Source organism: Gadus morhua, chromosome 1 (genome assembly GCF_902167405.1).
Source record: "Gadus morhua chromosome 1, gadMor3.0, whole genome shotgun sequence".
Taxonomy (NCBI): Eukaryota; Metazoa; Chordata; class Actinopteri; order Gadiformes; family Gadidae; genus Gadus; species Gadus morhua.
Window position 1 is genome coordinate 27,496,429 of NC_044048.1, and position 10,802 is coordinate 27,507,230.

The 10,802-nt window shown below is 48.5% G+C and overlaps 2 protein-coding genes across 2 annotated transcripts in view; one reads left to right on the forward strand and one right to left on the reverse strand.

Moving 5' to 3' along the window:
• Positions 1 to 896, forward strand: part of ribc1 (RIB43A domain with coiled-coils 1) — a 4,375-nt gene extending 3,479 nt beyond the window's left edge. Inside the window, exons 7-8 of the mRNA XM_030356581.1 lie at positions 252 to 418; positions 726 to 896. Coding sequence (XP_030212441.1) covers positions 252 to 418; positions 726 to 807 — 249 coding nt within the window. The 3' untranslated portion in view covers positions 808 to 896. The remainder of the gene's footprint in view (positions 1 to 251; positions 419 to 725) is intronic.
• An 81-nt stretch (positions 897 to 977) lies between these two features.
• l1cama (L1 cell adhesion molecule, paralog a) overlaps positions 978 to 10,802 on the reverse strand; it is a gene marked incomplete in the record, with an annotated part of 58,750 nt that continues 48,925 nt past the window's right edge. The window contains 9 exon segments of the mRNA XM_030356560.1: positions 978 to 4,134; positions 4,633 to 4,644; positions 4,912 to 4,984; positions 6,229 to 6,360; positions 7,014 to 7,280; positions 7,770 to 7,946; positions 8,293 to 8,415; positions 8,852 to 9,071; positions 10,588 to 10,703. Of these exon segments, the coding sequence (XP_030212420.1) occupies positions 3,876 to 4,134; positions 4,633 to 4,644; positions 4,912 to 4,984; positions 6,229 to 6,360; positions 7,014 to 7,280; positions 7,770 to 7,946; positions 8,293 to 8,415; positions 8,852 to 9,071; positions 10,588 to 10,703 (1,379 nt within the window).

Here is a 10,802-nt window from a genome sequence, read left to right on the forward strand (position 1 = left end):
ACTAATGCTTATTACTGCATTAGACAAGGTTAAGTAATGGTTAAAAATGCATCCTTATAAGTTATCTAAAGAGGTACCAGATAATGTACATGTAATCTGATATATGCCCTCGTTTCCTGTCTTGGATTGATAAAGTTGCTCTCATATTATAATTAAGATGATGAATAGAATATTGAAGGTCGCACTACACTGTGTGCTGTCAAAGACTTAGTTGGTTCTTTTTAACTGGTTCTCTTTGTGTTGCCGTGCAGAAGCAGCAGGAGACTGAGAGGGCGAGGGAGGCCGCCTGGGACCTTGAGCAGATGAGTCTGGCCAGGAGGGGGGAGGAGGTGGAGAGGAAAGAGAGAGAGCTGCAGAGAGATAGGAAGATTGAGCTGGACCAGTACAACATGCGGCTAGCCAGGGAGCAGCAAGCACAGTGAGGAAGGAAGAACACACACCGCACATGCACGCACGCATGCTGCTCACACACAGTCACACAATCACACACAGACACAAACAAACACACATGCACACGCACACACACACACACACACACACACACACACACACACACACACACACACACACACACACACACACACACACACACACACACACACACATTCAGCCCACATGGTGCTTTGAAGGAGAATAATCTGTTGAGATATATTAACATATTATAAGATAGGGTACAACATGAAGTGAGAGCAATGTGCATGTGTTTTTCGCTCTGTCCTCCACAGTCAGGAGTATCTGGACAAGAAGCTGTACACCAACAAGCCCAGTGGAGACTATTTTAACCAGTTCAACACCACCTCACGCTGAGTACTGCAGCTCACACGAGACTCTGCCAACCTCCCCTGAGTATACCTATAGATTTGCAGCAAATAAAGGGTGTATTCCTCTCCTGCAAATCTGGAAGTGTATTTAATTTATTTTTGGGGGTTTGTAAATGATGATGCGATGGGTATGTTGGCGAGAGAACAGGACTCGTCTTTTGCAACTGATTGATCCAGGTACTTTATTAGTAATCATTGTATATCGAGTTACAGTGGTTGATTCATAATGCAGATACAATAATAATTGGCCCCATAGGTCGTCCACATGTCCATCCTGGTGAATCACCTACCGACTCCAAAATCTGAAGTCCTGACCCCCCCCCCCCCCCCGTTCCCACATCACATTGAAGCCCAACTCCTTCATCTTTGACATTAAGCCCCAGTGTCCAACCCCCCACCTTCGGTCAACCTTCCCCATCTGAGTTAGTTTTTGTTACAGTTTCTCGTTAATGCAGCAATTCATTTTTTATTTCTATTTTGTACGGTTTTCTTTTTATGGTCTATAAAAAACGAGAGGGGGGGGGGTTACGGCCACGGAGAAGCAAAGGTCAGCGACCCCTAGTTCCTCCTCTGCACATGGAAAGCAAAGAGTGCGTATCGGTGGAGTGAATATCTGCGCACGTACGTATACTCATTATGCTCATCCGAAAGCCCACATTACACGCCCGGACACAAACAGAACAACACAACACACGTTTAGCAGCAGGTAGTCTAGATAGAATATTGACGTGGTGTTTTGTTTTTTTATCCTATAGCATCACTTTTGCGTCACCTGAATGTATGAAAATAGATTTTCTAAAAGTTTCTGTCCTGAGTGTGTCTGCACAGCAACAAGGAGGCCAAATCTCTTAACCAGCTCAATGCTGCGTCACGAGCTCCACACCCGTTCCCAGTGTGTTTTTCCTAGAGGGATCGGCAACAAGTGAATACTTGGCCAGTATAGGCGGGCTGTTGTTGTTGGAGCAGCGGGTGCAGAGACAGCGACATTGCATATAGCTACTCCCTGTGGCATTCCCAAAAGCGCCTCACTTCGTACTTTTACCTCATAACTGCATCAGACAAAGACTCCACAGATTCTCACAGCACTGCAATGCTTCAACGGTTTATGAATGGCGGATGCGATGTAAGCGTTAGTTTGGACTTATACTACTATCACTAAATGACGATTTTAAATGCACAATTTTTCTTTTCTTTTTTAATATCCGAGTGTTTGCAAACATTTAAGAAACAATTGGGGATTTTTTTTTGTCTTTGATTCTTTTTTTTCTCCAACTATGAACTAGTTTGTTTTGTAAGAACAGAAAAAAAGGAAAGAGTTGATTCATAACTACTTGCAATATTTGTAAGTAAATTCAACAAGATTTAAATCTGCACATTTCATTATCAAACAAACTCAACCAAAACACTCTTTAAGGGTTGTATTTACATTCAATATCTTAAAAGCTCTCCTTCCCAGTCTTGCTATATTCATACCAAAATACCTCCTGCTCCACAATTACTTTCGTCATATTTTCAACACAAACAAAACATTTTTGGCATGAAATAATATTTGTACCAAGGCTTAAAATAATACATTCTACGTTCAGTTTTTCTTTTTGTAATGTAAATGCTAACGGCCTACATAAAATATACATCAACAGGGCATGATTAAGCCTGTTTCTTATGATCAACTAGCAATAAAATAAAGTAGGTTGAAGGAATAAAAAAAAAGTGTTTGCCCACGAGAGTCAGCTGTACACATACATAAACACTGCTCCTTACTCGGCTATGCGTTGTGCGATGGTCATGTATACAAAAGTTTGATTAGAGAGACAACAATTGTTTTAATACACCATAGAAAGAGGACACGGACAGACACAGAAAGCTACACAGAAGTCTCTACACAAAGAAATTACAATATCATACCAATAATGACATCACACTTTGGATGACAAAGGCGAGAATAATGACATCTGCCTGGCGTTCGATGCAGACCCAACAGGCACAAGAACCTATAAGGAGCATGTACATATCTATAATACTGTAATATGGCTAAATAGATAGGTGTAGATGCGAATATATACACAAGATGCGCAATTCAGCATGTCAGAGTTTCTCTGATGCAGCCAATGCTATTTATAGTGAGAAACTTGACTTGAGTGTGTCGTTTTTAGGGAATAAATCTGGGTGTATGAGAGATGTGAACGGATGATGTCGAGTGCTGGACACTAAAATTAACCTGAACAATTAAAAACAAAGAAAAAAAATCAATAAAATGACATAAAAAAAAGTATTCAAAAAGGTTTGTAGAAAAATAAAAATGTCATTGGCAATTAGACGTGTAGACATCGAATGGTTCTGGAAATAGAAACGTGAAATAATACAAAACGGGATAATAATAAATCAAAGTTCTAAGACATCCACATCTGCTCAGTGCTGTCTGTCCCCCTTCACGGGCCCCCCCAAAAATGTCCCCTCTGTTTGAACGCACCACTCTGCAGCTCGACAGGAACATACCTTATGTCCCTCCTCCTACCTAACTGTATGGCAACACACAACGCCACATGATTCATTTTAGGGAGAGACCAACGAGAGGAGGGAACTTTTGTATCGCGCAGGTACGCCCCCCAAAAAACACCGGGTTCACGAAGAAGAGGGCGGGACTTGAAAAGACTTTGTTTGGTCAGAGAGTGGCTCGGTTGGTCAGACTTGTATCGTCCACTACTTTGGACGCTCCTTTTTGGTCAAAGACAGTCCGGGTCGGTCAGATGACATGACAGGAGGCCATCACATCCTGATATCGATTGATTGTGTGGTTGCAGTCAAAATGGTGGCAAGTACATAGTCAGGGTGTTGGGGCGAACATGGACACACACACACACGCACACACACACACACACACACACACACACACACACACACACACACACACACACACACACACACACACACAGGGTGTGTGCTTTGGTCTGGTCATTCCTGGTTGGCTGTTAAGAGGAAGTGCGGGGGGTAAGGGAGGGGTAGACGGGGGTGGGGGGAGCGAGGGTGTGTGTGTGAGGGGGGGGGGGGGGGGTTTTAATCGAGAATGGCCACCGAGTTGGGCACGCTGTTGTTGGTGGCGGCAGCCGCCGGCGGGGGGGGGTCGAGCGCGGCGGTCTCGGCCAGCACGCCGCCGCCCTCGCTGGGGCGGCTGTACTGGGAGGCCAGGGACTCGTCCAGGTGGAGCTCCGTGGTGACGGCGCTGCCTCCGTTGTAGTCCAGGTTATCCTCGCTGCACAGCTTGCTGTCGTCACACAGCGAAGGCAGGCTGGCCGTGCGCTTCTCCTCGTTGTCGCTGTGGGGCCAATGGGGGGGGGGGGGTGGGAGGGGGGCGGAGGGGGGGGGGGGGGCAAGAGCGGTAAGGTAGACGTCGCCGAAAGAGGGAGAGGCAGAGAGAGCGAGAGAGATGTGCCCTTGATGACATGTCTTGCGTTGCGTATGAGAACGAGTGGCTCCTAACCATGATATTCAAGAAAACACATCTACCGCAATGACCGTGTGATGTCATTTAAACCATTTGGGAGAGGGTAGGGGTAGTTATTATGAAAAGTGCATGAGACAACACAGGTTAATAGTTTGAGGTTGAATTGAGAGAAAAAGGAGGAGTTGAACTGAGTCCGACAGATTTCAACATGGAAAGAAGAATCGTACAAAGACAACACAGATATTGGGTGAGGGGATGATACACGACAATGAGACCACTACGAACACATGCAAGCTGCCTCCCCCGGTCTGGACAGGACCCAGGGAGGCAGAGGGGGGTCGTGCACCAGTGAAGCCCAACACAGCGTACCTTTCTAGGGATCTGTAAAGCAGGCCAGGCATCGGGGCAGAAGGAGAGGAGAGCGGCGTCACACACACACACACACACGCACACACACACACACACACACACACACACACACACACACGCGCACACACACGCACACACACGCACACACACACACACACAGGGTTTAGACACAGCCGTGTTGGGGACAGTTAGGGTCCTACTCATACGCACTTCTCAATAATGATGAATGACCAGTCACTCAAATGGAATGGCATGGATGTATCTACGCGGCAGACAGACCTGTACTCCCCAAAGGTATCGTCCTTCATGGGCCTGGCCTCTGAGTCCATGGGCCCGTCCTCCTTATCTTTGACTGGGGGAGACAGTGAGGGATTATTATTGGATGCTGTTTATCAGTCCAGTCATCAGTTAAGAGCCTCTCTGGCTCCAAGGAGAGGGCGATAATGACGTGATGTCAGATGGCTAGATACCCCCAACGACCTCGCTAATTCACTGCTAATTTCATCAACCCGATTTGTTTTCCGCAACGTGAATTACAGTAGCATAAATATGCAGCGTGCAAGCGTGGCTTCGATTCTCTTAAAAGCTGTTATTTATTCTAACCATTTAGAAAGTTATCATAAATGCTTGGATTTGTAATTTTAAGTGTTTTTTTAAGTGTGTTATACCATGGGGTACGGGGGACTCCGATAATCAATTACTCATAGACACTTAAATTAGATTTTTAAATAGTAGCCGGCAAAGTAGCTTGGCAAATGGTTATCTCTCTGAGGGGTTGAACTGGTGGAAAGCACAGTAATCCTGATTTATGTCCTATGATTATGGGTCTACCACTAGTACATGGCTCTCACAGCCAATAAAAATATGTAACATATAAGTTCCGGGCTATTTTTCAGTCTGTGTTGTAGTTCAGTGCTGTACTGAAGCGTAGTTTGTCTGCAAAGTCTGTGTCACAGTAATTCATCGGATGCCCTTGTACAGGGGCAAACTGCAAAAGAGCTTCTGGTAGGGAAAAACTAATTGGATTTGGCACTTGGTGGAGGAAGACCATTCCAATTCATTAAAGTCCTGCCATGGATTTATATTGATATTTATTTTAGCATTCTGTTTAGAAAAAGTATATTTAAAGACTATTTAGTTATGTCATACTCTGCATAGTAGTTACATTTATATTATATTAAGATGAATTATTAAGGGTGCTTTCACACTTTCACAAATAAAACACATTTGCCGCAAACTGGAAATAACAAATATGTTCTCTCCAATAGAAGAGGTTCCCGCTTCACAGCAAGAATTTTGTCTGCAACGTTTGGTTCTCCTCACAAAGTCAACAAGGTATCAACTGCACCCCTGAATCCGATCAAATCTAAGAATCGGCAGGTGTGAAAGCGTCCGAAGCGCCTTCTGCGTTAGGCCTACAAAAAACTTTGCAACCAGCGGCTGTTTGGGTTCAGCCAGCCAGTCTACTGAATCCTCCCCACACAGCCCAATTGATAATCTCTCCCACAACAGGTCTCTGATGAAACCTGCTTGAGGCCATCATTGACGAGGCGACACCTATGAATGAGGCCATGGTGGAAGAGGGGAGACACCTACCTGAATATTTGCCTCCTTTGCTCCTCTTGATGAAGCAGAGGATGAGCAGCAGGAGCAGCAGCAGCACGATGGCGCTCACCAGGCCGATGAACCAACCCTGGGTGGCGAAGCCCCCCTGCACCTCCATCACCGCTGGAGGGAGGGAGAGAGAGAGAGAGAGAGAGGGGGGGTAGGGGAGAGATAGAGTGAGAGCGAGAGGGAGAGAGAGGGAGAGAGAGGTAGAGTGAGAGAGAGATAGAGCGAGAGCGTGAGAGAGAGAGCGAGAGAGAGAGAGAGAGAGAGAGAGAGAGAGAGAGAGAGAGAGAGAGAGAGAGTGAGAGAGAGTGAGAAAGGATATTGGCAAGGGAGGAACAGAGAAGAGGGATGTGATTAAAGCACTGTAGGAAATGAAAGGACAAAACAAAACAAAATGATGAAAGGGACTGGGAGCTAGAGAGAGACAGCGCGCGGGAGAGTGGAAGAGAGCGAGAGGGAGGCAGAGAGAACGCCCACAGCGACCTCCCCGGCTGTGTCGAGGCGTCCGTCCCTCTATGGAGGTAGAAAACCAAGAAATGCGGCATGACGCCTCAAACAAACACCGCTAATGGATCATCTCCCGTCGCGTGACAAGCTTCCCTCTCATCCCCTGTAAAGCCCTTCACAGGCAGCGGGGAGACGACGCCGAATCAGCCTCCCAGACGAGGAGGTGGAGGAGGATGAAGAGAAAAACGAGGGATGGAAGCGGAAAATCTGAGGATGAGCGGAGCTGGCATTAAAGGGAGGATCGGGCGCCAGTGTGCTTTTACCCGTCCCGTCCGTGTCCACGTCCTTCTGCCAGAATTCAACGTCGTTGTGGGTGAAGAACAGGCGGTAGTGCGAGCCCGGGTTCAGGCCCTGGAGCTGGTAGAAGCTCTGGGAGGAGTTCACCATCTCGGACCTCCGCTGGTTTTTACTCTCTCCGCTCTTTTCGAAGTAGGCGATCTGGAAGCGGACGTTGCGGTGTCTCTCCGTGGTGGTCCAGCTGAGGTTCACCGCCGTCTCCCCCATCACCAGGCTGAAGTTGGAGGGAAGGCCTGGAGGGGAGCGCGCACACACACACACACACACACGCACGCACGCACGCACGCACGCACGCACGCACGCACGCACACACACACACACACACACACACACACACACACACACACACACACACACACACACACACACACACACACACACACACACACACACACACACAGGGAACGCTCAGCATGTCAGGCGAGCAAGGAAAGGGGAAACCAAGGTGGAGAACCCGATAATAAGACGATAATAAGGTAAAGGAAGGGAGAGACAAGGCAAAAAAACTAACGGATCAGAGGACATAAAGTGGCTAGAAAAATACCATAATAGGAAAGAAGGGAAGACGCATGGAAAAACAAGAGACAAGAAATAACATTGATCGAGAAAAACAAACAAAAAGTCATAATCTCGGTCAACATGTCCCAAACATACAATTTGATTGCAAATCAATCAAACACAAAAAGCGAAAAGAAAAGACAAGTCAAAGCCTGCGGGCGTACCTCCATCCAGGGTGGGGGACCCCTCCCTGACCAGGGGCTCGCCGTCCCCGACGGCGGTGCGCCCCCTCAGGGAGAAGCGGTAGCGCCTCTCGGGGTGCAGATTGTGGACGGTGCGGTGCGTGGCCTCAGGGTTGTCCACGGGGATCTCCATCAAGGGGTGGTCGTTGGTCTCCACCACTGCACCAGACAACCAGACAAACAGCCACACAAAACAAATCAATCAGGGGACTCTGACGCCACCTTTTCAGCGAGCGACATCGCTCTGATGGATGCGATCATTACCCGTTTTCTCTATTGATTTCGTTTGAGAGGCATGGTCCCCTCTTCCTTTATTGACGTGAATTCCGATGCTTTAGTTTTTCGCGCGTTTGGTCGCTTTAGCTTTCCGAGCTGATATCTCATTCGGTCTGTATTTTAGCGTCATCGAGCTGTTTTGCTTTTGCTTCTTTTGAATGCATTTGTTTGTATATGAGAAGCCCATCACGTTTCGATCAATAGATCCGGTTGTTCATGAGATACCCACTCATTTGGTACTGCAGCAGATAGCCGATGAGGACTCCATTGGTGTGGGTGGGGGCGGTCCAATGCAGGGTCATCTCCCTCTCCCCAAGGCTCTCCAGGATCAGGGAGGAGGGGGGGCCGGGGGCTGCGGGTGACACAATAACCAGGCGTTATTGATTCGCTGATGGTAAATAACAGACTTTTCATTTGTGACACCTTTTGCGTTGATTCAGTTTGCTTCCACACCCTGGCCTGCTCAATAAAAAACAATCGCTCTTTCGGCACTCTCTGTTTTCTCACCGTCTCTCTTCTCTCACACACCATTTGTCTATTATCGCTCTCTCTCTCCCTCTCCCTCTCTCTCTCTGGGTACCAGTGTGATTCCCTCCTGTGACACATGGCCTTTTCGTCCTCCTCCTCTTTATCATCTTCACACCGTCGTCCCCGACTGTGTCACAACCGTTCACTCCCCGGTGTGTCAAGCACCCCTCCCTCCCTCCCATATCCGTCACCTCCTCTCCTCTCCCGCCCCCGCTCCCTCCCCTCCTCCTCACCCTCATACCCCTCCTCGTGGGTCTCACCTCCCTCCTCGGTGTCAAAGGTCAGGGGTTCACAGGCGGGCCCCTCCCCCTTGCTGTTGAACACGGTGGCGGTGAGCGAGTAGTGGGAGTAGGGTCTCAGGCCGCCCACCACCCGCTTCTCCTCGCCGGGCCCCGTCTCCACCACCGTCACCGTGGCCTGGGGCTCTCGGGACCTGCGGCCCCGCCGGTGGCCCCTGGCTCTGAGCCTGGTCAAGTGGATCTGGAGAGAGAGAGAGAGAGAGAGAGAGAGAGAGAGAGAGAGAGAGAGAGAGAGAGAGAGAGAGAGAGAGTAGAGAGAGAGAGAGAGAGAGAGAGAGAGAGAGAGAGAGAGAGAGAGAGAGAGAGAGAGAGAGAGAGAGAGAGAGAGAGAGAGAGAGAGAGAGTAGAGAGAGAGAGAGAGAGAGAGAGAGAGAGAGAGAGAGAGAGAGAGAGAGAGAGAGAGAGAGAGAGAGAGAGAGAGGGGGGGGAGAGAGAGAGAGAGAGATAGAGAGAGTAGAGAGAGTAGAGAGAGAGAGAGAGAGAGAGAGAGAGAGAGAGAGAGAGAGAGAGAGAGAGAGAGAGAGAGAGAGAGAGAGAGAGAGAGAGAGAGAGAGAGAGAGTAGAGAGAGAGAGGGAGAGAGAGAGAGAGAGAGAGAGAGAGAGAGAGAGAGAGAGAGAGAGAGAGAGAGAGAGAGAGAGAGAGAGAGAGTAGAGAGAGAGAGAGAGAGAGAGAGAGAGAGAGAGAGAGAGAGAGAGAGAGAGAGAGAGAGAGAGAGAGAGAGAGAGAGAGAGACAGAGACAGAGACAGAGAGAGAGAGAGAGAGAGAGAGAGAGAGAGAGAGAGAGAGAGAGAGAGAGAGAGAGAGAGAGATTTATATCCAACATTACAAACTGTTATTACTTCTTAATATGCTTGCCAATATAAAATGCTTTATTGTCATTTCAACAAAGCACTTAAGGTAGAAAATGTAATGAATGACAGAGAGAGGAGAGAGGGAGGGGGGAAAGAGAGGAATAGAAGAAGCAAGAGAGATGGGAGAGAGTGAAGTAGAGCGAGGGGGGCAGGTGGTTTTGATGAAGAAGGGAAATTGAGGAATTCCGATTTAAACAAATGAATCCCACTTTAGTGTCCCATGGTAGCTCAGTTATTAAATGATAGAAAAAATAATTAATATATTTATGATTTATGACACCGCTTATGAGGAACATCTGTTCCATACCCCCAGGGGAATATAATTGCCTTATTTATGAAGTAAAAAAAACAACTGATTTCCTCGATCATAATCCAAATGTAAGTAGCAGAGCTTTTAAGTTTAGCCAGGCAAACTGTGGCCCGCTTGTCCCATAAACGCTGCTCATGTGTTATTCATGGGGACCGCAGGGCAGAAGACGATACGGCCACGCAGGAGGAGCAGAGGAGGAGAAGGAGGAGGAGGAGGAGGAGGAGGAGGAGGAGGAGGAGAAGAAGGAGGAGGAGGAGGAGGAGGAGGAGGAGGAGGAGAAGAAGGAGGAGGAAGAGGAGGAAGTGGAGGAGGAGGAGGAATAGGAGGGGGAGGGGGAGGGGCTGGAGTAGGTGGAGGAGGAGGAGGAGGAGGAGGAGGAGGAGGAGGAGGAGGAGGAGGAGGAGGAGGAGGAGAAGAAGGAGGAGGAGGAGGAGGAGGTGGAGGAGGGGGAGCAGGAGGAGGAGGAGGAGGAGGAGGAGGAGGAGCAGGAGGAGGAGCAGGAGGAGGAGGGGGAGACAACTAGCGACTGTGTACCTTGTATCCCAGCAGCTTCCCCCTGACAGTGTCTTTGTCAATGCCCGCCCACGACACCCTGATGGCGGTGCTGTTCAGCGGCACGATGCCCACGGCCATCGGGGCTTCCAGAGGGACTGGGGGACACACAGAGGAACGCCAGCGTGAGAGGAGGAAGGGAGCGACAGAAAGATGGTTCACCGTGGTTTTGGAGAGATTTAAAGAATATCAGGATC